Below are 24,686 nucleotides of genomic sequence, written 5' to 3'. Positions count from 1 at the left end.
CCCCAGCGTGGATTATTTTAGGGGAATTTGAGCCGTTGAGGGAGAAGAGAGCTCAACAAGACACTTTGTTTCAAATTACACAGCCGTAGTAACCAGCGTTCCCATTGAGAATCGCGTCAAAGAGAGGAGGGGTATGTAAACCTCCCAGGCGAGCAGAAGACTGACGCCTGGAACAACCTGGTGGCGCAAATATGCTGAAGTTCGAGTAAAAAACAAGCCCGCGATTGGTTTCCAGGTGTTGAGCTATATGCATTCTGACGTCTTGTGAGTGTAGCTCGTTGAAGGAACACGCTTGAAGCGGAACCCTCTGGTGACCATCTCGCAACTGACGATCATGGAAATGAGAGCTTCAAGAAAAATTCGCAGATTATGGATTTTGTGAACAGGCCCCAACCGTTGATGTCGAGTTTACATGTGAAGGCATTTCGTTATTCAGTGCCGTTCGTAATCACTCTCATCATCTCGACCCAAAAGAAAGCTGCGGCAGTGAACCACAATGTGTTGTGTTGAGGAAGCAGCTTCATCTTTCATACACTGAGTAGATTGAAATGGGAACAGAATGTATGATGCTTGTGAGGTTTCCAGCTCCGTGCTTTTGTGCGTCGTGATAACTTAATTTTGGTTAGGATGCCGCTTAGCTTGCGGCTAGCCTGGCCTTGTTGAAGCGTGATCACCAAAATAGACGGGTCGATCGAGGCGGGGTTAAAAACAACTCTTCCTAGTAGCAAAGGAATGAGTGCAAAAGTGTTGACACATTTGTATCATAGAAATGAGCGAGGAGATCGTGGTTATTCTGCACAATCCCTATTTTTAGGCGTGCTTATTTTTTTATTTTATCTTTTTTTATTTTTTCCATAAAAAAAGAGAAAATAAGAATAATCAAAATAAACTAAGTAAAAGGAGTTTTTCGGTCAACTAACTCCTGTCAACCAGGCGGGACGGGGCGATCTTTAGTATGTTCTTCTGTCTTTGGGGGTGACTGATTTTATTGGGCAAGATTGATCCTGGATGCCTATCAGATGGTATCCGCAGTACTCCGTACACCGGGTCCTCATGGGCCACCACCTAGCACTGTGAAGAGCAAGATACTCCGTACATACATACGTACAGACTACGGAGTATAGTATGGCGAAATGGATCATAGATCGGTGCCCGTACTACGGAGCAGATCCATGCGTGCGCGTACGCTTTCGTTTTGAGAATATGGCGACCGGAAGGCCGCATGAACTTGGCAAATAAACCTTGCTTGGCCCCTCTTGGAGGAGCGCCATTTCTCCTCGCAGGCTGCGACCAACCGGTCTCTCTGCCCATTAGCACCATAAGCACTGGCGACTCAATATGACGCTCAGGAACGATTGTTGGGGTCACCGTCACACTCCAAGCCACCTGTCTCTGCCAGCAAAGCAGAGATGTAGTTATTCAGTCAGAAGCAGAATTCAGAGAGCAAAGTAAACTTCAGGGGCGGCGGCAAAAACTGTTTCGTCGGGTTCAAATCGGCCAGCAAAGGAAGTAGTAACGTGGGAGAATGCGTCTTGCAACCTCTACGCGCCCAGTATGATAGATCATGTCTGGGGAGGGGGTGACGGGGTCCCCACCCGCGAAAAACACAGGCATTCGAGTCCCGCCAAACAATCACAGGCTCACACACAGCACGACGGCTTGACTCTTGTCACGGGTAGGCAGACCGCGATTGGGCGAAGGTGGAAGGGCGAACGGGGGTGGTGATGAAGCGTGCAGAAGGGGCAGAACGAGAGCGAGGCAGCGTCCAATCGCGTGACGGGGAAGCCCTAGCGGCTGGACCCTAGCCCTAGCCCCCAGCCCTAACATCGTTCCTGGCCAAGCTGATTTGCCTGGACCACACTCTTCACCATCGACATCCTTATTATTCCACCAACTCCAACTCCAACTCCAACAACAACAGCGACCATGACAACCCCCCAGCGTGGAGCGGCATTTCCTCTTCGCTAGTGGCTAGGTGGGCGGGGGGGATTTGCCATGCTTGTTGCTGCCAGCCATCCGTGCGGATTATTACCATGCTGCGTCGCTGCAAAAATAGCCTAGCCTGCAGGTTTAAGGAGCTCAATGGCCGTGGCGATGATGTTTAATTTTCCGCCCCAGCAATCAAAACGCCGTTATCCTAATCTATGAGGCCAAGAAGAATGGACTAAAAGGTTTTGATTCCTGAGCAAGATTACGATCGATCAAGCCTGAAACCATTGCCTGCCAATCGGTTGGCTGCAGCTTCTTCTGTGCAATCAAGGAGTGTACCTGACAGAGTACTCTGTAATCTGTACTCCGTACGGTCGCTGCCTCAAGTCCATCTAGCCTTCGCATCTCCAATGGTTCGTCTGTCTTACTCGAGTGTCCTCTATTTCTCTGATCCGTACTGTCTCCACCAGTTGTGCCACCCAGTGCGCAACGCCCCAGCAGACGGAGGGCTACCTTGTTAAGATAGAACGCAGGATTTGTGAATCCAATCCTGCTATTTCAGGATAGACATGCTCTCGTTTATACCGTCTTTTCGGGGAGCCAGAAAATATGATCAGATTCGGATCTTGATCTCATCATGTCAGTGCTCAAGAGAGAGTTGGATCGGCCGACTTTATAAGCTCTTAAAAGCTGAATCATTTGTAGCCAAAAATAAAATTGAAACGATGGGCCGGAAAAAGCAAACATATTGAGCGCCGGCAATTCGAAGTGCCCGTCAGCGCCAGCCAGCCTATCCCTGTCGTTTGCGCCTTGGTTGCTTTTTCTGCGTCGAGATGCTATGCTAAGTTCAACTGACAAAAGAGCCAAAAATGTGATGCCGCCCGGCCCCCCCAGTGCTCATCCTGGAGTCCGTGTATGGATGTACTGTACTAGAGCTACACGAGCCACTAACTCCCTGTCTCCCCCCGCCATTCCTCATCAGCCTTCATTCGCTGCCAGCCTTTCCTCCATATTTCCACCAACTGACGACTAGGAGGGCGAATAGCAGTTTCTGGAGACATCGTGTCAATTATTGATACTTGGACTGACCACATGTTATTAGTGGCTTTTCTTTCTTGCACTTTTCTCTTGCAGTAGAGAATGGGTCCTTTTGTTTTTCTCCCACAATTTTGCTGGCTGTCACTGATCCCTCGTCCGTTCGTATGTATTTTGTAGACATCTCGGACTCCTCCTCTTCCGTCTGCAGCTGCTCACCTGCCTTCAGACCTCATACAATATCTCCTGGTTGAATTCCACCGGCCTCCTAAGCTCGGTTTTCACTTTTCTTTTTACTACCTTTGACAAATTAACTATCTCACCCAGCCGCCCGCCGGTGGTCGCTCTTCTGAGATTAGCCTACACACAACCATCTCACACGGCGGTTATTTCTCTGGCCACCTGTGGAATCCTTTTTCCCAACCCCCGAATTCGACCAGCAATAGGGCTACAATCCTATCAAAAGGGTTTCGTGGCCGTTCTCTCCTGTAATTTACCTGCATTTGGCCGTTTGGCCCCTGATTCTGTAACAAATACAAATCCCTGCCTTCACCGTTTTACATTTCTGTTTCAACCCTTCCCTGTTCTTTCTTCTCCAGCTGAAATAAATTCCGATCCTGTGCGACGAGGACGCTGACACATGTATAGACACACCTACGCTGGCGTCCTCATGTTGGTTTGAACATCCTTTGATCAGATCGTCAGTCGCAAGGCAATGTCTACAGGTTCGAGATCCACCTCGGGTGCTCTGGCAGTGAGCCAGATAAACACCCACGACGATTTCGACCCATGTGCCTCCACTGCGTCATTGTTTCTCTACGCTCAAGGCTCTTCTATCCTCTGTCTACACCATGATACTCTGGCAATCGAGCGACGGTTTGACCGCCACCAGGAGAAAATCCAATTTATTTCGGTTGATAACGTTAGCGAAAGGGGTGCAGGTAGGCTGGTAGTTAGCTATGATGTTAGTCAGACAGCGATTGTTTGGGATATATTCACTGGTCAAGAGATATCGCGATTTGCTTCCTTCGAACACATCCGAGTTGCAACCTGGTTGCGGAACGGAAATGTGTCGTTTGGTAGGAAACCTCTCCAAAAAGATTAGACATAAAAACTCTTTCGGCTGACCGGCATTCAGGAAATGTAAAAGGGGAAGTAATCTTATTTGAGCCTGCAACTTCTGAACATGTGTCGGCCCGCACGATTTTCGATCCCATCACTGCTTTGGCACCGGGAAACGATTGTCGGATTTATGCGATCGGGTATGCCCTCCTTGGAGAAATCGTTGAGACGCGCCGCTGACAATCATCTTTACAGATATAACAATGGCTCAATTTTAATCGCTACCATTCAACCTTTTACGATATTGCACACACTTACTACCTCCCGGGGCCCTTCCTCCATTGTTTCACTGGCATGGCATGCCTCATCAACGAAACAGAAGTCGGACATGCTTGCCAGCCAGACGGTTGAAGGAGATTTACTTGTGTGGAGTGTATCGAAACATCCGGCGAACGAAACGCCTCGCGTCATTAGGTCTTTGAAGAGGTCTGAATACGGCTCACCTGGACCTAAATGGCTGGCTTGGTCTAAGAATGGGCGAATTGTTCAATATGCTGAAGGGTATGTTTGTGTATTCCCCTACCGTTGCCTCGCCATTTTCATTGGCTCACTTATGTTTTAGGGAAACCTGGGCGTGGGATGTGAGAACAAAACACGTTACTTATGAACAAGTGCCAACCGTACGAGGTGTGAGAGGTTTGGCCAACTATGGATCAACAGCTACTCTGTTCACATTGGGGCCGAACCATACTGTTCAACAATATGACCTTGAGAACCCTACCATGGTCGCCAATGTTCAGCACATCCCTCTTACTGCTTTGACCAGCCAACCCGCTGAAACGCAACCCGAGAAGGTTGAATCGGGTCTTACGACACGAAATCTTGCCCAATATCAGACTAGCATTGTTGAGAGAATGAGAAGTCCATCCCCAGCTTCGTCAGGCCGACCCATTGAGCCGAATGCCCTAGAACTCGCCCGGCAACGGGCTGGGCTAAAGAGTCCACTGTCCACCGGAAGCCAGACCACCTCGACCAGCTCCGCAAACTCGTACAATCGCGGTATCCGAGGCGCGACGTCGATCCGTTCTAGATCTTACAATAGCGGAACTACCTTTTCAATGGGTTCACCAGCCCCTTCAATACCGGAATCGCGATCGGTAACCTCATTGAATTATGCATCTTCACTTTCTACGTCCTCTAGAAGATCATACGGTCGCGGTACCTCACGGTTGCGCCACGAGTATGTTCCGAATGGTAGCAATAGCAGTAATACCAGTTCCCTCGACAAGCCAATCACGGAACTATTCCCTTATATCCGGAGCCGTGTGAACAATGTTCCCTTCCAACCTCCTCGCCCTCAGAACGATGGCAACCTATCTCCGGATGAGTTAAGGAAACAGATGCTCCATGTCGTTTTCGGATGGGACGGAGATATTGATGAGTTGATTCGAGATGAGTGTGAGTTCCATTCTATTTTGGCTGTTACATAGTCATTCATTATCCTACTAATTATCCTATTCTTGTAGTGCGCCGTCACAACCCGGGAAGCCAACATGCCATTCTCCTCGCCCGCTGGCTGGGAGAAATCGACACGAATCTTATACTATCAATGATGGGACCAGGCTCTAGCCAATACAGCGACTGGATGTTGCTTGCATTAACTCAGCTTGGAAATCAGGGCCATAGCAAACATCTTGGTCAAGCACTGGTCCAGAAACTTCTGGCAAAAGGCGATATTCATGCATCGGCAGCAGTTCTTCTCGGGATGGGTGATTGCAACGATGCCATCGAAGTTTACGTATCCAGAAATATGTATATGGAGGCTATTCTTTTGACGTGCTTGTTAATGCCTTCTGAGTGGCAGCGGCAATCGTATCTAGTCAGAAAATGGGGTGAGCACGTCGTTCAAAACTCCCAACAACATCTAGCTATACGGTGCTTCGCTTGTACCGATGCGGAGACATCCGAAGCCTGGGCTTCTCCGACTGCCCAGATGACCACCATTTTATCAGATCAGTTGTCCAGATCTCGAGGCCCGACACCAACAAATGCTGAGCCTTCCGTTACTGCCAATGCTCCCCGTCCACCTTCTCGCGGCACTCTTAAAAGCCCTGCCCTGAAGCTCATCACCTCTTTCAGTCCGCAGCCTAGCGGCCAATTCAGATTCCCTGGTCTTACTTCTGCGGATCGGACCCCAACAAATGCCCCCGGGGTAACTCCAATTGCGGATTCCGCACTGGTAGACCCTACCTCACCGGGAGGATTTGGTTCACACAAATTACCTACAGGCCGAATGGGCCGCGTGGGAACACCGAACAGCTATGGTAAACATCGCCTCCCATCCATCGGTGAAACTCCAATTGATGTAAATCCTCCGGCTTTTAATATTCCAAAGGGCTTGCCAACACCCGTTGACTCAGGATCGGATAAAGAGAGGGATGCTCGTAATGCGGAGATGGCCAACGCACAGCGACCATCTGTGGACACCTCGGAACCGATTCTATTATCATCTGCTAGGTATACGCCTGTATCCGAAATCCCAAGGAAGACTCCAACAACGGCAGTTTTGCACGGTGACGATGCATCTGACGGAGGTCGTCCATTTTCGCCTCCGAACGATATATTTGAAACACTGAAAGCACAGCACAACAATAGAACGAAGTCGCGTGAACGGAAGGGCGATCGCAAGGCCGAGGGTCTCCATATTCAATGGCCACCGTTGGATGATTTCCCACCCAGTGGACCCGAGCCTTCAATGTCCTACGACGTTATACGTCGATCAATATCGCAAAACCAGCATCGAGGAGCGACACCGGATAATTTTTATACCTCAGCTATGTCTACTAGCAGTGCAAGGTCAACAAGGAGTGCGAACGCCAGTGTCAGAAGTATTGATCAATATATCAGTAGCTTAGACGAAGCTAGCTACCGTTCAGGCCACCATAGAATCGGACGCGAACGGCGAAACACAGATACCGACTCGAATATCAAGCTTCGTAGCAAGCAGAAATCACGAAATCACTCGAAAGAATCCCGCGGACGAAGCAATCAGCGGTACATACAGCCAGCGAAGAGGTCGCCATCGTCGCCCATCCCGATGTCTCCAGATGACTTAGCGCTCTATACTACAGGCACTGACAACATCGATTATCAATCAAAATCGAACACGGACCAAGGACGCCGCCACAGAAGCAGCAGACGTACGAAATCTCGAACACGATCAACCTCCAAGAGTGGCCATCGACTCCGCAATCGTTCCAGTTCTTTGGCAGGCGATAAGTCTAGTCAGGTCACCACGCGTCGCCACACCCCGGATCCGTTATACTCTCTTGAAACACGGGGTAGAAGTTCGCAAAGGACAGAAGGATCTGGCCCGAGATCTCCTTCTTCCCCGCTTCCCATGTCCCCCACACTTGGAGACTACAATAGTGGCCAGGATATTGAGAACGGCCTTCGACTAGTTAACGTGGATAGAAAACACCGTGTGCGATCTAGACAAGCGAGTCAGACTCGCCGTCCAGAACGTGGCACAAGTGCCCGCCGTGATCCGTCTCCAGACCGAAGGAGAGAGCGTAACAGATCTCAAAGTAGACAGAGTCAGGACCGGTCAACTAGTGCATGCAGAGATACGCACGCCAGTGGAGATGGTATTAGAGGCCATCGCAGGCATGCCTACCCTATCGATAATGAAATGCCCTTAGTAGCAGGCGTTGAAACCAGTGGCCAGCCAACGTCGCTTCAATCCGTGGCGGAACGTAAAAGAAAGGAATTAGCTGCCGCTGAACTGGAAGCTCGCCGTCTGTCCCTCGCACGCCGACCTTCTGCTCCCTCAATTCCGCTTCCGGGCGAGAATAGCAGTAACCTGTCCCACCGACAAAATGCAACTGACAGTCCTCCATACAGCGGCTCCTTCCATCAAAGGATGGGTGGAAAAAACCTATCTCCAGCCAATTCAAATAATTCTGACTCCAACCACTCGGGACGTGGACCCTCGAATGTTCCGATTGGGCTACCCGCAACGCCGAGGGCAATGAGACATCCAAAATACAGCACCGGCTATGCAGACGTCAACGCCCCTGCTCTCCCTGAGGTCCCAGACAATATAATGACACTGAGCGACGCTGTTTATCGACCGAGTGGACATAATATTTCGCGGTCAGCTTCTGCTCCACCTGACCACCTTGAGCTCAATGGGAAGCCACACGGGCTTTTAGCCCACCCGCATTATCAGCAACAGATACCTAGTAGCAAACCAGCACAGAAATTCGCTCATCGTCGACAGACCTCACAGGATATGGGCCAGAATCATTCAACTGGCAACAATGGCAACGGACCGCCACCCCTCCTCCCAGAACTTCGGCATCTTCAATCACCTCCACCACCGCCCCCACCGCCTCCCATGATCCATACGCATAACCATATGCCGTCGACGTACGATTCACGAAACTCACTAGTTTCCGGCGTGGGCACTATCAATATTGCCATCGATGATCCCGGAAAGATGAACGATATTCCCCTGCAACACCAACAACAACCACCAGCAATCTTCTCCCCCATCGCCGAGTCGTCAGGAATGTCGCCCTCGAGAAGCAATGGCGATACCTCCCATCGCCGTGGCCGCAGTGTGAATGAAAACTTCACGAGTAAAATCCGCAATTTTACGGATAGGATGCGTAGCACAAGCCGGGGCCGCAATACACGGCCCACGCCTTCGGAATCCGATGCGCCTTCACCCTATGAAAGTTTATCCATACAAAATGTTATAGAGAACAGGATATAGATTAGTGACAGCAATACTCTCACCTCCAGCGATTTATACATCTAAGGGCCAACACTGCGACATTGACTAGGCCGCTGTTGAAAACCGGAGGGAAAAAAATTAAAAAAAAAATTAAGGAATGGTAACAACAAGAAACTAACTGTTTTACTACGTGATGTTTTGAGATTTGGAATTACCAATCAGAACATGAAAGTTGGCCAAGTTTAAAGAAGGGATACCGTCGGCGGTAAAAATGCGTTTTTTATTCTAATTCATGTTATTTCAGTTTCGTTTCTTTTCTTTTCTATCCTCTACTCATGGGCAAGAAGACTGTGTGAATACCGTGTAGCAGCGAAGCTTAGCGACCAATGGCTGCTAAAGGTTAAGGCGGCACATAATATCCTCCCACCCGAATATTCATTTATATTCCCATTTTAGCATGTTCGTTTTTCCGAAAGTATCTATACTAGCAAAGGTTGAATTTATAAGCTCCTTACCCCCCCTTGTTTTTTTCCCCTTTCCTTTTGCTTTTTCTGTTCAATTTCTATGTCGCTTCTGTTCATGTCGTTCTGATATCCCCACTTCTCTATTTCGATTGTCTTTCCTTGCGATATTCTTCTTCTCAGGGGATTGATGCTTCTTTACCGGGGTGGCTTTGATGAAAGATTGTGGTAGTGTTTTTTCCGTTTCTTGTAGCGCACCCCCTCTCCATATCTATAAAATTATATACGAATAATTTACTCTCCTCTTAACCTACGTAGTATCCCCGATGGTTCTACTTACGGAAAGCATGCTACATGAAACTTTTTGACCTTGTAGTTTGGCTTTCATTCAAGTGGGTAATATAATATAGAAGTTGTGGTATGTAGATACAAGCAATGCACACAGGTATAAGAAATGTGTACATTCGCATACCCGTGAGTGAGCCCAAATTCAGGGGTTATATTCCCCCCCCCCCATATGGAAACGGCTGGGAACATGCAATCGATGAAGAGGCTAGTGTTATCCTAATGCTCCATTCGCTTGAAATCCTCTGAAAGGAAAGTCGAATAAAAAGAGAGGAGAATAGCCGGCGAGACCTCAGAAATAAAAATGAAATATCAGCAAATAATATTTACAAGTACAAAATCACCTTCGCTATGAACCCCTACCCCACTCCCCCATTTGTTTGGTATAACCGTCGCTGTCACCGCTGTTCTGCCTCTCCTTCTCAAGCAAACGGTCAAACTCGCGTTGCGCCTTGTCCTTGGAGTGTTGTGTAGACTCAGAATAGTTATCTTGTTGACTCTGAGACCATTGCTCAGGTGGCGGTTGGAAAGGGGCGGATGAGGGGAACGCGGATGCGTTGCGTATTCGGTCCCACGAGCTGCCGGAGGGCGTTGGTAATGACTCGGACGATGCGCTCTCGGTGTTCGATGTTGGGGAATCAAATGTTGAGCCTCCCCTGTTGGTAGATGCGGGGGTGGAAGTGGACGATGACCCGCGTAGCCTGTCCCAGGCACTTCCCGAAGGCTGTGATCTAGTGGCCGTTGAGCTGGCTGCTGGTGCTGTGGTATCGGAGCGGAGATCAAATATGTCTTCATTATCGCTTTTATTGACTGACTGACGGCCCTGTCGATACATATCCCAACTGCCTTGTTGTTGTTGTTGTTGTTGCTGCTGCTGTTGCGGATTCCGTTGCTGTGAACTCGATTGTCCCAAAATCTGCGAATCCGCTTGTGATTGAATTCCGTAACTTTCATTTGAGGATCCGTACTGGGTAGAAGAGTACATCGAGTCACCATCGCCGGTTGACTCGAATCCAGCGGATGGGCTGGCATGTTCATGCTCTGGTATATTTTGTTGCGCGGAAGGGTGGCGATGGGGACGCGGCTGAGTATGGCGAGTCTTCCATCCAAGTTTTTCTAAGCTCTTTTGAACCTTCTGAGGATCCTGATTTGCACGGTCTTGCCGATACTGGGTTAATCTGGGATCGGATGTTAGGTCTCGTACAGCCAGAGAAGCGCCGCTTGCTTTTCCGAAAGTATTTCCCGCAACGGCGCAGAACGGCCAAAGCAGGGTTTTAATGATTAGCTGTCTATCTACCATACTCTTCATTTGCGCAATAGGTATTAGACGACCGTTCTTGAAGAAAGGTTTGGCGACTAGCACGAACCCCAAGAAGGAGCCAAGGTAAGCACCGATTCGAGGTTTTGTCGTTAAGCCTACGGCCTGGTCAACGAAAGAGTCGGTTTCCAGTTGAGTAAGAGGCCGGTCCACAAAAGCCATTCCGATTTCAATATGCTGCTTGATACGAGTAGCCATATATTCCTCATATGCCTCTTTTGACCGCAGGAATAATAATTGTTTCCCTAATCCATAGGGCGGAATCTCAATTCGAGCGGCAAATTTTCTGAGAGGTGATAGTGAGTTTTGCGAGAACGAGTAGCTATCGTCGGAGTCCATGGCAGCATTACCATAGCCATCCGCCTGGGACGATACTTCGTTCAGAACCATATTGGAGAAGGTATGGGTTTGTCGGTTGTCGGGATCTAAAGAGGGAGAGAGGTTAGGGGCTGCTGAGACCAGAAGCCGACCAGAAAGTGAGAATGGGGAGCAAGTCACGACGCCAAGTTACTACTTACTCCATCCATGTATGGGGGGTGTCTTATCGCAATAGAAAGGCCGCAATCACGGCGTTGGTACTTTGTTGCTGCGACTTTGGAGCATGTTTCGGAGAATCTTTAAAAACGCAAAAGGCGTGGTGCTTAGTCATAATGACATAACTTGCTCTGCGAACCAACATACAACAAAACATACGATGAGGGACAATCAAGATAGTATTATTATCATTGTATTTCCTAACTTTTATAATATGCAAGAAAAACCAAAAATATAGTTCCAATCAGAATCCATGGCCTTCATCATTTTTTTACTGATCAGTCGGTGAATGAGGCGAATACCAGCGAGAGCCATAGTTATACCACCCGCCATTTTCCTAAGATTACACTGTGCCCTGGCTAGGGGATCTCGTAGAAGGGGTACTGTTTTACCATTTTTCAACATAAGGTCGCAAGTCAAGTTCTTGGGTAAATGTGGTTCTCGGCTGAGTGTGCAGGAACCAATACGTATCCGCAATCTAGAGACATAAATAGAATGTTAGCTAAACGGTAACTTATCACTTAAGCTCGAGGTAAGCAAGGCAGGTCTTTTCTTCATCAGTAGCCCTCCTTTCCCCGTTTTTCCCCTTGCTTTAGCTAGCAATGACACTAAAATTCCAGCATTCGTACTGACCGAATTGGGATTCAATTTTGCATCTGGGACATCAAAATGGAAGCCTTTCGTGCGTTCAATATCAATAACGCCATCAATAATAGTATGGCAAACGTGGATCCCCTGGGGACCAAACTCCCTAGCTAGAGACTGGGACAGGGCGCGCAGAGCAGACTTCCCCGTTGCAAAAGATGAGCAAAGGGCAGATCCTCTGAGACTTGCCGTAGCGCCTAATATAAGCCATATTAGCTTTATTCAGCCAATTCCGAGGAGGAGGTTGTAAAGGCTGTAAAGTGGGCGGGGGTTGGTTGTACCAGTGAAAATGAGCGTAGGTGGGTATTCCAGGTTTCCAGACTTCAAAAGTAAAGGCAGGGCGGCCTGGGAGAAATGAAAGGCTCCTTTGCTGCAAATCGTTTGATACATAGCATATAGTAAACACGTTAGCATGTTCGTTTTGGTCACAGTTCACATAACAGAGATGGCCTTTTGGGGTTGGCGCAAGGGCCATAGGATAGGGACTGGAATAACAACGTGATTTTGATGCAAAAAGACATAATTTAGAAATGTGATGTGCATACGCATTGCTCTCAAAGCCAGCCGTGAAATCCTCCTGCGAAAGTTCGAGAAAGGGTTTCCGCACGAAGCCTCCGCCAACATTATATATCGCAGCCGCAACTGGCGCGCCAGGGAACGCCTTCGATATTTCTGAGAAAGCATTTTTCACGCTCGCGACACTAGTGACATCCGTGTTTATGCCAACGGCGTTCCCGCCGCTGCTACTTATTTCTTGGACGAGAGACTGATAGCTGGTTGGACTACGAGCTAGGACGGCCACGCTGTATTTTTGGGCAAATTTTCGGGCGATGGAAGCTCCCTGCCACATTACACAACAGTGTTAGAACAAAAGAATGCTATGTGATTTTCTTCCCCAAAAGTAAAATGGAAACGCCTTACTGTGCCAGCACCCACGCCAGCAATCACTGCGATAGCTTTCGCCATTGGTTCAAATGGTGCCGGGTCGCGCCGGATAGTTATACTTGGGTTGGGAAATAAGTGGAAGAGATGGCTATAGGATTGACAAGTAAATATATAACTAGATAAACAGCAAAGGGATTCAAAATCTCAGAGAGATGAATGACACATTGGCTTATTTATTAACTTATGATATCAATGAAGTTTATTATTATCTGCTAACCAATACTCATGTCGTCATATTTGCCTATTAATAAACAGTTAACTACGGAGTTACTGCGTAGTACTAGTTACTTGCTACTTGGCGGCCCCATTCACTATGCCCCAATAAGTTAGTGGGTAACTAACTTAACTAACTAACTAGTTATCGGGGCAACTGGTGGAAGGGCCGATCAACCCGGGACCCCCCAACATTAACGTTATTAGTGGTAACTAATTAATAAGCGAGGAGAAGGGGTGTTAGGATAAATTACCAACTTGGGATATTGTGCTGTAGCAACTTAAAACCACCTCCTATCCCTCTCCCTTCTTGTCATCATGGCCCGCCATCAAAACCAAGGTGCGTTATTCATGTTCATTACATTACCAGCTACTTTGACTGACCGTTGGTAGGAAAGCGACCCCAAGGTGTCGGGAAACGACCACAAGTACCTGTTCGCAGGAGTCCACGTCTGAGTGGCCATGATGAGCAAATTCAATCAACGGACAGGAAAACAGAACAAAACCACCCATATCCCTTTCCAACAGGCTATAATTCCAGAGAGGAGGCATGTTACTTTCCTCTTGCAATAAGTTACTGCACTATGAAGCTAACTCAAAGCTAAGGCTCCTCAGGCCCTGCTGGCCTCTCCGCAAGCTAAACATCAAAAACAAAAGCAGTCGCGAGAAGCTGGAGACTCACTCCACATTCCAGCTGAGCATATTGTAAAACGACCGCGAACGTCACTTGCTAGTGATGGGAATATACCTATCCAGGAGTTGGCAAGCAACGGCTGCAAATATAATATAAATCCAATCAATTACTGGAGGAACGAAGGAATCTGGCCTAAAGAATACTTTGAACACGGAAGAAACATGAGTCATCTACTTGCAAGAAAAAAATCGACATCTTCTCTACACCGCAAGCAATTGGAAGCTAGTTCTGTCATCAGCTCCACCACACCCAGCGACCAAATGCCGAGGGAGGAAAAGAGTGCTCCATATGAAAATGCACACTACAGAATGTTGCTTCAAACCAAGGGCAGTTTTATGAAAGAATCAAAACTGGGTATCACAGATGCTAGCAAAAGCAGTTATCAAACTTTGCTTGATGCTGAACAAAGAGTTCCGGAGAACTCGTTATTCCATGACAATCTATTTGAAAAAACCTGTGAGAAGATGCAGGATAGGAATGAGGCCATGGTTATTCAGGACATCACTCGATTGATTGTCCCTTCAGCAGAAAATCTAGCCATATATGGCAATGAGCATCTCAAATTTTTGATTGAAAGTGTTAGTGAAGGCTGGAACAATGCTATCCCTGTAACTAAACCTCGTCCGCAGCCTGATTACTCTGTGGGTTTCAGACGAGAGGCATTTACAGATGACCAACTGCAAAGGCTTCAGCCCTTTGTCGGTGACCTGACTGATACATCCTACTTCATGGCAACATTCTACATGTACTTCCCATTCTTAACATGTGAAGTTAAGTGTGGTGCAGCAGCACTTGATATCGCTGATCGACAGAATGCCCACAGTGCCACTATTGCAGTGAGAGCTACTATTGAGCTATTCAAGCTTGTGAAGCGTGAAAGAGAGGTCAACCGAGAGATACTCGCCTTCTCAGTCTCACATGACCATACAGCAGTGAGGATCTACGGTCATTATGCAGTTCTTGAAGGAGAGAAGATGAATTTCTACCGCCACCCAATCCACAAGTTCGATTTTACCACTCTGGATGGCAAAGAGAAATGGACAGCATACAAATTCACAAGAAATGTCTATGATATATGGATGCCAACTCATTTTAAAAGAATATGCTCCGCAATTGATCAGATACCCCCTGATGTGGATTTTCACATCTCACAGTCAGAACTTCAATACTCCTAACAATCGAACGCTAAATCGGTACCCCTGGAAGAGGACAACAACCAGTCAAGCTAGCTGGGATATCTTGACTCAGCAGGTGTTACCCCTACCGACTCTTTCACTGAGCAAACGCAAATATTCAAAAAGCCGAGGAAGAAACGTTTGACCGAATAATAAGGCTTTGTTGCCGGAGTTTGGATGCCACGTCAAAGACGAAGCCAATTACCGCCATACCAGGCCAGTCTTCAGAGATGTCGACGGAGACGATGTGGCTTCCACAAAATTGTTGAAAATATTGATAGGAATGAGGCACAAGGTTTTTTTTTTTTTTTTTTTTTTTTTTTTTTTAACAGAGTCGCGCCACCCTGGGCCACCCGATTCACCCTATGTTCATCATGAGGTTTGGAATTTAAAAAATTATGGCCCCTTCAACGATCTACAAATATTTCCATCAATCATTGAATGCTATTCCTCACGCTGCAGTCCTGAAAGGTTATCATACCATCTCCGCAAGTGCACTCTAATTGTAATGCAGAGCAATTGGCTAGGTGCAGTAGTAGAGATAAGTCTCAGCAATTTCATCTCGTGCATGATCAGCTTCCTGTAAGAAGAAAGTTATGGTCCTGGTTAGTGTTTGACTATGACCTACAGCGTAAGTTGCTGTAAATAGTAGATCACTCACTAGTGAATCTGCAAGTTGTTGAGACACCATTAGCTCTTCATCCTCAGTAAGTCCTACTGTGTACAGCGTAGTTGTCCCCACGATCGAAAGCGTAGCCTGACCACTTTTCAACAGCAAAGGGGATAAAATTTTTGCAGTACTAGATCGATCCCTTATTTACCTACCATGTTATGCCATTGTAATGCTGCTCCTACCTCGGGCATAGAAGCATCTGGAGGTTCTCTAATAAATTGATCTTGCAGTCGAACTGTCCCATAACAGCCGTCCTTCTCGCACACAGTTTCCTTATTCCACGCCTATGGCGCTCTGGTTATACGGGGGAGGAAATAATTGATATGATAACTTACACCATATAGGGGTCGAGCACGCACCCGCTTGTCATGCCAGGTGCCCAGAGAGTAGTTGGAAATTTGACAGGGTTTGAGGTAGCGTAATAATGGAAAATCAATCATAATAAACACCCTGAGATTCATCTGTGTGAAAATGTAGTCACGCAACTTTCAAAAAGACACCAATCATGGAGTTTCAGGCAAATAGTTAACTAGTTATTTAGCTGGGCCGATGAAGCGCTGTGACAGTCATTATTCTGAAAGAGCAGAAGCGATCATGGCCAAAACATCAGAGACTTCTGGACTAACTATCTGAATAGAGTTGGAGGCAGATAAACAACAGCAATTGTTAAATGGTCTGACAACACAGCCAGATTCATATCAATGAGCATGTCCTCGACGTCTACCAGGACCCAGAATGTTTCTTCCAAGTGATTGTGGGCTATGCTACGCTACGCTACGATGAGCGACGAGGAGGAGCTGGGGCTCGACACATTCACGACATGGAACGTAGAAGGTGGCAAAATGGTATTATGGCGGACGTAGTTAACTACTGCTTATGAAAACAGTATATATCTGCTGAAATCATGCAAAGTATTTGATTATTAACTATCTGATCACTGTATATTAAATTCAATAAAATCTTCACTGGTTTGAAATCACTAGAGAACTCTGTTTAATATATAGTTAGTATAAAGTCAAAGATCATATCAGATATCTTATCAGAATTGAAGAATTCTTTTAAAATATATTCAACTGTATATTATAGATAGAGAGTTACACTAAATGCTAGTTAATAATCATGCTATTTATGCTACAGAGATCGCATGTTCAATCCCAGCGGAGATAAGTATCTATGTTAGCATGATGATCGCTTAAATAACCGTAGATGAATTTCTATTATTAAATATGTAAAGCATCTTCTGTTTTCCTCTACAGGAACTTGGCAGAGGATAAATAGACAAAGCCCGCTCTCAAGAGAATATATCAGCTATTGACAATAACAACGACCCTCGAATTCAATACGATCTCAATCCGCCTCACGCCTCCATTTCCAGCTTTAAGTATCCATCAAATCAATAGGAAGATGCAAGAAAACATATGTCATTCAAATATCCAGGTCGGCGTCGGTAATCTACAGCAACCCAGGGATAAGAACACCACCCATAAGGCCGCCCTTCTTCGTCTGCTGACCACCAAGATCACCATTTAGACCTGCTAGAGATCCGCCGATTTGTCGACGAGAAAGTGTCCCAGCACCCTTCTCCGCATCATCTACCACACCATTAACCGTGTCTCCAAGGCCTCCGGGCAGAGTATCGGTCACACCGCTCACAGTGCCACCAATGTCTTGCCGGCGAGCATTTTCGTTACGGGCCTTCTTTACGCCCAGACCACCTCCAAGCGCGCCCCCAGCTGTTCCCGTTGAACTGTCAATTGCAGACCCAAGGCCTCCGGGCAGAGCACCAGTCACAGTGCCCACAGTGCCACCAATGTCTTGCCGGCGAGCATTTTCGTTACGGGCCTTCTTCACGGCTGAGCCTCCAGCTACACCACCAAGTGAAGACCCCAGGGCTCCGCCCAGGGCATCACCCACGCCACCCAGAGCATTCACGCCACCCAGAGTTCCACCCAGATCTTGTCGGCGAGCGATCCTGCTGCGGCTGATCTTTGGGGCTTGAGCCTGCGCAGCGCATGTTTTGTCGACCTCAGCCTGCAGGTTTTCGACGGGGAGTGATTGGACTTGGGCCAAAAATTCGTCAATCTCGGCCTGGTCTCGGGTAGGGTCTAGTTTCGCTTGGTTCTCTAGATCCGCCAGGGTGGACGCGAACTCCTCAGGTGTACGGTTCGCGAGTAAGGCGCAGGCTTCTGATGTGTCTGCGGGAAGTGTGCTGTCTGCGATGGTGCCCAATGGGGCGACCGCGACGAGGAGGCCGAAGAGGGAGGCGCTTGTGAGCCGCATGTTTGTCGTTTCGGAAAAGACTGTTAAGGATATAAAGTTCTGAAAGGAGTGTCGAGGTATTTTGGAGTAGTGAATTGTGAGGAGGATGAAAACAAGTACTACTAGATGCTCTCTGGTAGGATAGGGTCGGGGTATAAATAATAGGTGACGAAGGGAGTTTGTGAACTACCCCTGATCCAAGACTGCCAACTTCTCATGCGTTGCAGGCTGGCTGGGCTCAACAGGTCTGCCAATGGCAATGATAATCCATGAATCTCCTTGGAAATATGGCTGGGTTTGATGTAATAGTGAGATTAGCCCTGGCAGCACTATCGAAAATCCCGTGTGTGATCTTCAACACTGCCCTTCCGTCCATATTGGTACATGGTAAAAGATTTTTTTTTTTTTTTATCAGGCGCTCCAATGATGATGCCATGAGACCTGTGAATCAAACTCGTTTTCTTGCACTTGTCCCGCGCATTAACTCTATGACAACAGTCTCCTATTTTTGAGGAAAGCTATCTGACAAATGGGCTTCGAGTATTTAGAACCACCCAGGGGGCTCACGGCATGAATTGATGTCGCCCAAAGCCCGAAAAATTTGCACTGGCATAACTCCGTACATATCTTGCCTTTGGCTGACGGAGATTTCGAGGTGCAAAAGTTGGATGTGGCTAAAAATGGGCTTGCTGATCATGATAATATTTGATATCGGGCGCTAGTCAAATTCGCGCTTCCTAAAGGGAATAGAAAAAGAAAAAGGGAAAAGGAAAAAAATGGGGAACCCGCTATACAAAGTCAATAAGAAGAAGAACTCGATTAGTCCTGATTTCGTTTTCTTTTTTCTTTTTTCTTTTTTTTTCCCCTAACTACCTTTTCCCCCCTCCGTTTCCTTTGTCTCCATCAACGTGAGTTTCAAGTTCGAGAGTATTTGCGGGTGGTGATCTAGGGAGATCTACGGAGTATGGAGCAAATATCAAAACTTCGCTCTCCCCCGAGAGTCTAAGGGTAACAAGAGGAGCTTGAATCAACGCTCAGATCGATCGGGAGCCCTTCCACCCCGTCGAGAATGGAATTTGGGGCAGAATGGATTAAACTTGAGCTTGATATCCCATTGGGCACATAACAATTCCCTCGTTCCCAAACGGCTACTGGCACCACTATTGAACTTTGCTGGCCGAATAGCGGCCGGACCACTCAGAATATCAGAAAAGAAAGAAAGAAGAAAAAAGAAGAAAAAAGAAAGAAGAAAAAAAAAAAAAGAAAAAAGTACGGAAAGCAGAAAAAGAAAACAACGCAAGAAAGAAGAAACACAGCACAGTCTGCTGCAGTGTGATCAGATTTTACACCGTGCTTCAATCATGAAAAACAGAACCCCTGAGCTAAATAACCAGTTTAGGAGTGGATAATTATATTGGAATTCAGGTTGGTTGGGAGCACAGCATGCCATGCCGATGCATCCATTCATTCCGCCTCACCGCAGGCAGCGTGTTTGAGGGCTGAACGAGCACCGCTTGATAAATATGATCCAAAGGCTCCATCCATGTGCGGAGGACAGGATTCGTTTCCATCCCATACACACACACATCCACGTCAAATATCAATCTACAGAGGAGTTTGTAATCAACTTGAAGATAATGTAGTTATTTGAATTTCCCCATTACTGACAAATATAACAGGTATTGCAATGCGCAGAACGGATGATGACCGGAGGATGAAGAAAAGAACCAGAGTCAAACCAACCGAGCCACTTTGAGTCCCGGTCTCCCGAAGCAAAGCCATTGCAAGACTGAGTGGGGCGTATGTTGTGTGGAAGAAATGCGCAGTTAACTAGTTCTAAGGACGAGAAGAACGGATAATTGCCCCTTAGGAATGAAATTGGGCAGTTAGAACTCAGTCGAAGGGCTTCCTAACTTTCTTACCTCCATGGCATGCGTGCTGCGCCGATTTCGCCATGCCGAAGACTCAGAAGGCGGAATTCCTTGGGCCGGCAACTCGAGGTTTCCCCAACATCAGGGCAGCATATGCAATGAAATTTCAGAATGGATTGATAAGTTGGTATTCCGTGTTGACTCCACTAACTACTACTCAGACATCCGGAATGTCTACGAGTACAAAATATCAACCACGCTTGAAAAGCACTGGCGACATCGCTCTAAATCCATCGAGTCACTTGGCATCTAAAATTCGCCAGCTGGGCGATCCAGGAGTTCCAGAAGTGGGGTGGATTGAAAAGGGAGTTTGTCCTGAGAACGATAACGCCGCGGAGAGATGTGGATTAATGTGTTAAGACAAGATCCGGACACGACGATGGATGCAAACATGCCGTCTGCGAAGTTACATGTAGAAAGAAATTACATGATCAGCCAAAGCGAGTTGCGCAAGGGCCAAGGGGAGGGCTAAATTTAATACACGTAGAACTTTGCCAACATCCAGAAATAGGGGGGTTGCTAGTGCTAGCAGAGTATGGCAACTGGCCAGACAATAATAATACCCTGATAGAAGGGTAAAAATAGGGGCCTGTCCAGGCTCGCTACGCAATTACCGTAGACAGGGAGAATCCAATGATTCACGAGGGACGGTTTAAAGGCAGACTTCTAATATCTATGATAAAACATGATCGTTGTGGATATTTATAGAATACTTCGCATGATCATAATATTGCTTAGGTTGTGATATAAACCAACCACTGCAACGCATCTAACTTTAGTGGGAATTTCTTATATATATTTCTATAGAGAGAGAGATACCCATTAGCCGGCCGAGATGAAACTTGAAGCTCATGTAACAAAGAGGATCTAAACAAAGACCAGTAACCAGGATAGCATAAAAGCTGTACGTCGGGAGAGAATTGGGAAACGAGAAAAGTACACATACGACAAGGAAGATAAAAAAAATAATAAAAAGAATACACTTTCTATGTGACATAGCGGAATCTGGGGTTCCGATCACCCATCTCAGAGATTTCTTCCTCCGTCATCCCGGCAATCTTGTCATCCTCCAAGCCCGCTGCACGTCTTTTGTTAATCCTCTTATAATGGAACCACATGAACGCGAATATCGCCGCCGAAAACCCCGTAAGGGCAAGGGTTACCCCGTGGCCCATTAGGTAGCGTGGGCCGTCCCTGTTGAGGTACAAGAACGGCGTCATTATGCCACTGACATTCCCCAAGGTAAGCTGGAGACCAGTGGCGAACGTTCTCTTACCAAACCGCGGAAGATTCGTTGGCAACCAGGCGAGCGGCAGGCCAACGCAGACATACAGGCCGATTGCGACAAGGAAGCAACCGAAGTAATGGACGCCGGCGCTGCTGTCTGACATCAGAACTCCATAGCCGACCATCGCAATGATACAGAATGCAATCGTGAATATAGCACGGCGCTGCATGCGGTCGCTAAACCAGGCGACAACAAGGTAGGTAATCGCGCCCAGGGCGTAGCAGGGAATAGTCAACGCCTGGACTTGCGGGACGGTCCAGTTTCCGATAGCGTTGATGATGGTGGGCAGGAAGGTGCTATACCCATACAGGACGGTGTCAACGCCATACTGACTGAGACACATGAGCCAGATGGTCCAGTCTTTGGCGCCCTCCTTCGCATCTTCCTTGTGAAACTGCTGCGCCGAGTCGGTCTGGCCAATTTCCAGACTACGGCGGGCCCGCATAAGCTCTCTCTCTTCCGCATTGAGGTAGTAGGCAGTATCTGGATCATCGGCAAGGCCAAACCATGTCGCCACGCCGATGAGAACTGAGGGGATACCTTCGATGATCAAAATCCAGCGCCAGCCCTTCTGCCCTGCAACTCCACTCATGAAGCCAATGGCATAGGCGAGCAAACCACCGCACGCCCCGGCAAGCGCAGCAGCACTGAATAGATAACCAACTCGCAGCGCTATCTCGCGCTTGCCGTAGAACAGAGTCATGTATGCCACCAGGCCAGGGAACAGACCGGCTTCCACGCATCCGAGGAGGAAGCGGCATACAACCAGACCGGCGAAGTTTTGAACAATTCCCGTCAGCGTGGCAATGATCCCCCATGATACGGCGATGAAGGCAATGTAGCGAGATGCTGTGAATTTTCGGATTACGAGGTTGGACGGGACTTCCAGAAGCTAGCAGGCAAATAGTTAGCTTTGTAAATTGAATTGAATGTTGCGCCCCCTAAGGTTTTCGTTTTTTTTTCTTTTTTTCTTTTTTTCGTCTTTTTCTCCCCCCCCCCCTCTTAAGCTCTGTGGGCTATTTTTCCGCTTGACGCGGGCAGCGGGGTGCGGGGAATGCATACACAATATGGGATAAACAGGATTGAGATTGCGATCTGGTACTGATTACCAGTGAGACCCAGGTCAGACTCCATATCATAGAGTCGCGCATTGCCGATATTCACTATATAGAACCATCATTAGTTTAGGCCTTATGTGACTCATGCCAAAGAAAGAAAAAACCCACCCCGATCCAAAAAGCTGAAGACATATAACAGGACCAGGAAAGGAACAATATGGCAGTCCACCTTCTTCACCAAAGCCTTCGCTTTGACGAGATCAATCTCGACAGCGGCGATGTCAGCCCCATCCTTCTTTGTACTCGATGACGGCGCTGGACTCGACGCCAGCCTGTCGGCAATCACTTTTTCCTCCATGTTGAAAGACGTTGATTGAGAGCCCCGAGGTTTTGGTAGGGACTGGGGAGTCTACAGGAGACTTTAACGCAGGGTTACATCAGACCATTTGAAAAGAATTGCAGACGAGCGAGGGTGGGCAGTTATAAAAGGGTGGGACGAAGCTGCCCAGCTTCCAGGCCCCTCGGAGCGAGCTTAGCGGCAAGAATAGCGCGCTTGATCGACGTAGTTATAGAAGTTAGGGAAAGGGATGAATCATGGCCTGACCATTCCCCAGCTGTCGGGGACTGAGGACTGGTGAATGGGGACCTAGGTGGAAGCTCTGGCTGTCCGACGAAGGGTGGAGGTTAGTGATATGACGAGGGTGGTGGGTCTGGAGGAGGCGAATTTTATCGGCGAGGGAAAAAAGAAAAAGAAAACGAAGGACGAAAAATATTAAGCTCCGGGCTAGAACATTAGAACATGGATCGAAACTTTGGAAACATAAATGCATGTCGCCGGGCTATAGATAACTATGTAAGGGAACCAACCAGGACGAAATTCGTTGACATTCATATCACAGATACGGCAGGCAGTAGTTGTAGATAGATGCATCAGTCTCAGTCTCCGGATTAGGAATCTTGAATCTTCATCAATTCATACAGCGTCCATTTGGTTCGGAGTGTTTCGCTGATAAACGACGTGATATTGTGCTCGAGGGGTCGACAGGAGTGGGGTAACATACATCATTCATACATCACACCACTGATTGGCGCGCTGGCTGTCACCAAGCGACTCCTTCAAGTAGAGGACTTGGCCTAATCCTCGCCAGTCGCCCAAAAGCTCCCTCCAGCTCCAGGTCCAGCTTCAACAGAGCTGTCCGAAGATATTTTTTGACCAGCTTTATAATTGGCCGTTGGCCTAAGTGAATAGGGGGTAGACGATGCAGGGAACATGAGCTAACAACGTCGAGCTTCGGTCCAAAACGTTGTTAAGCTCTGTTTCTCCAGGGAGGTCACAGCTTTGCCAGTCCGGCCCAGGATTGGGACATTATTGAAGTCTAGCGGTTGATAAAGTGCTTGATACGTTATCGCCAGCTCGTATGGGTACGCTCATTCTACACAGGCGCCTCGGTTGACTTGACAGAGGCATATCAGAGGGCTGAGCACATTAGAGCACCGAGGTGTCAAATTCGACGATTAAGAATGCAAGATACCAAGGATGCTGGAGAGAAATCTCAATTCGACTTACAAGTTACAACCTACCGTCCGTCCCCCTCCCTTGTTCGACAAAATCCGGGGGGTCAGAGACTAGTTGGTTGGCCTGCTGATATCGCGGCGTTAGGATGAGGTTAGTTGATTAATTAGTTAATTAATTAGGGTTAGGGCTGAGTCCGCTGCTTCGGGCAACCAGCAGCCCTAATCCCAGACTGTTCGTTCAATTCCTCTCGCTATATCAACATTATCCTTTTCCCTTTGCGATTTCCAATGGTGATAAGGCGATGATACAAAGACATGGTGGGTTCCTACCTTCACTCCTCATCCCAACAGTGTTTAATATCCAGGATGTTGGGACCTGCATGCGAACAACAGATTAATGCCCCAACCCAGCTCTGGCTGAAGCACCGCTTAGCTCATCCGGGGCTTGAGCTAGTTAACTAACCTTTCTAACGTCCCGTCACCCTCGGCCTGGCTCCCCTTCCCACTCCACTCTTGAGCCTGGGGTTTCGCTGCCCACTCTTGGTTCCCAATTTCAATCCCGATGCTCAAGAACAAAGTTGCGCAGATGCGGAGAAACCCAATCGTCCCGACCCAGAACACTTTTGACGGGCTGACTCGGCCATCACAGCGAATTGCATCTGAGATATCTTGCTGATAGACCTCAGCTTTGCTTTGCCCCAATCACAATCAACCTAGCTCATCTCTGTTCGAAGTTGCGAGAAAAGAAGCAATAATTGGTCAGTAACACTCAGTCGAGACACCCTGAATCGAGCAGCGGAACCTTCGGCTCTGAAATGAACTCCCTGCTCAGAACCAGAAATCTGGCTGCCAATGTCCGCATTGG

The 24,686-nt window shown here is 47.7% G+C and overlaps 7 protein-coding genes across 10 annotated transcripts; 2 read left to right on the top strand and 5 right to left on the bottom strand.

The window, feature by feature from the left end:
• Positions 1-1,003: 1,003 nt before the first annotated feature.
• Positions 1,004-9,575, top strand: BDCG_04623 (WD domain-containing protein). Of its 3 annotated transcripts, XM_045420276.1 has the most exons (7): positions 1,004-2,568; positions 2,635-3,452; positions 3,613-4,043; positions 4,103-4,226; positions 4,282-4,587; positions 4,649-5,484; positions 5,553-9,574. In XM_045420276.1, the coding sequence occupies exons 3-7, from the start codon at positions 3,680-3,682 to the stop codon at positions 8,804-8,806; spliced, it is 4,884 nt and encodes a 1,627-aa protein (XP_045280954.1). In that variant the 5' UTR covers positions 1,004-2,568; positions 2,635-3,452; positions 3,613-3,679; the 3' UTR covers positions 8,807-9,574. The 3 variants fall into 3 exon arrangements, with proteins under 3 accessions (XP_045280954.1, XP_045280953.1, XP_045280952.1); XM_045420275.1 differs by having other exon boundaries at positions 1,004-3,452; positions 5,553-9,575; XM_045420274.1 differs by having other exon boundaries at positions 1,004-4,043.
• On the bottom strand, positions 9,554-11,586 carry BDCG_04622 (uncharacterized protein). The gene is made up of 2 exons (XM_045420273.1): positions 11,410-11,586; positions 9,554-11,316 (listed from the first exon to the last, which is right to left on the bottom strand). The coding sequence occupies exon 2, from the start codon at positions 11,279-11,281 to the stop codon at positions 9,923-9,925; it is 1,359 nt and encodes a 452-aa protein (XP_045276413.1). The 5' UTR covers positions 11,282-11,316; positions 11,410-11,586; the 3' UTR covers positions 9,554-9,922.
• Positions 11,587-13,236, bottom strand: BDCG_04621 (7-alpha-hydroxysteroid dehydrogenase). Its single transcript, XM_045420272.1, has 5 exons — positions 12,992-13,236; positions 12,616-12,911; positions 12,352-12,440; positions 12,059-12,267; positions 11,587-11,903 (listed from the first exon to the last, which is right to left on the bottom strand). The coding sequence occupies exons 1-5, from the start codon at positions 13,034-13,036 to the stop codon at positions 11,814-11,816; spliced, it is 729 nt and encodes a 242-aa protein (XP_045276412.1). The 5' UTR covers positions 13,037-13,236; the 3' UTR covers positions 11,587-11,813.
• Positions 13,237-13,451: 215 nt separating this feature from the next.
• On the top strand, positions 13,452-16,237 carry BDCG_04620. Of its 2 annotated transcripts, XM_045420270.1 has the most exons (4): positions 13,452-13,568; positions 13,622-13,776; positions 13,835-15,804; positions 15,873-16,237. In XM_045420270.1, exons 1-3 carry the CDS (start codon positions 13,547-13,549, stop codon positions 15,095-15,097), a joined length of 1,440 nt encoding a protein of 479 aa, XP_045280950.1. In that variant the 5' UTR covers positions 13,452-13,546; the 3' UTR covers positions 15,098-15,804; positions 15,873-16,237. The 2 variants fall into 2 exon arrangements, with proteins under 2 accessions (XP_045280950.1, XP_045280951.1); XM_045420271.1 differs by having other exon boundaries at positions 13,467-13,568; positions 13,627-13,776; positions 13,835-16,237.
• Positions 15,433-16,014, bottom strand: BDCG_16983 (uncharacterized protein; the record flags this gene model as incomplete). The annotated part of the gene is made up of 3 exons (XM_045426156.1): positions 15,433-15,677; positions 15,759-15,861; positions 15,953-16,014. The coding sequence occupies 3 exons, from the start codon at positions 16,012-16,014 to the stop codon at positions 15,621-15,623; spliced, it is 222 nt and encodes a 73-aa protein (XP_045280949.1). The 3' UTR covers positions 15,433-15,620.
• Positions 16,238-16,840: 603 nt separating the features above from the next.
• On the bottom strand, positions 16,841-19,256 carry BDCG_04619 (uncharacterized protein). The gene has a single exon (XM_045420269.1). The coding sequence runs from the start codon at positions 18,048-18,050 to the stop codon at positions 17,223-17,225; it is 828 nt and encodes a 275-aa protein (XP_045276411.1). The 5' UTR covers positions 18,051-19,256; the 3' UTR covers positions 16,841-17,222.
• An 8-nt stretch (positions 19,257-19,264) lies between these two features.
• BDCG_04617 (MFS transporter) lies at positions 19,265-24,145 on the bottom strand. Its single transcript, XM_045420268.1, has 4 exons — positions 23,174-24,145; positions 22,475-23,090; positions 22,311-22,411; positions 19,265-22,140 (listed from the first exon to the last, which is right to left on the bottom strand). The coding sequence occupies exons 2-4, from the start codon at positions 22,662-22,664 to the stop codon at positions 20,947-20,949; spliced, it is 1,485 nt and encodes a 494-aa protein (XP_045276410.1). The 5' UTR covers positions 22,665-23,090; positions 23,174-24,145; the 3' UTR covers positions 19,265-20,946.
• Positions 24,146-24,686: the final 541 nt, after the last annotated feature.

Source organism: Blastomyces dermatitidis (genome assembly GCF_000003525.1).
Source record: "Blastomyces dermatitidis ER-3 genomic scaffold supercont1.4, whole genome shotgun sequence".
Classification (NCBI taxonomy): Eukaryota; Fungi; Ascomycota; class Eurotiomycetes; order Onygenales; family Ajellomycetaceae; genus Blastomyces; species Blastomyces dermatitidis.
Note: the sequence above shows the minus strand (reverse complement) of the source record. Positions and strands in the feature narration are given on the sequence as shown.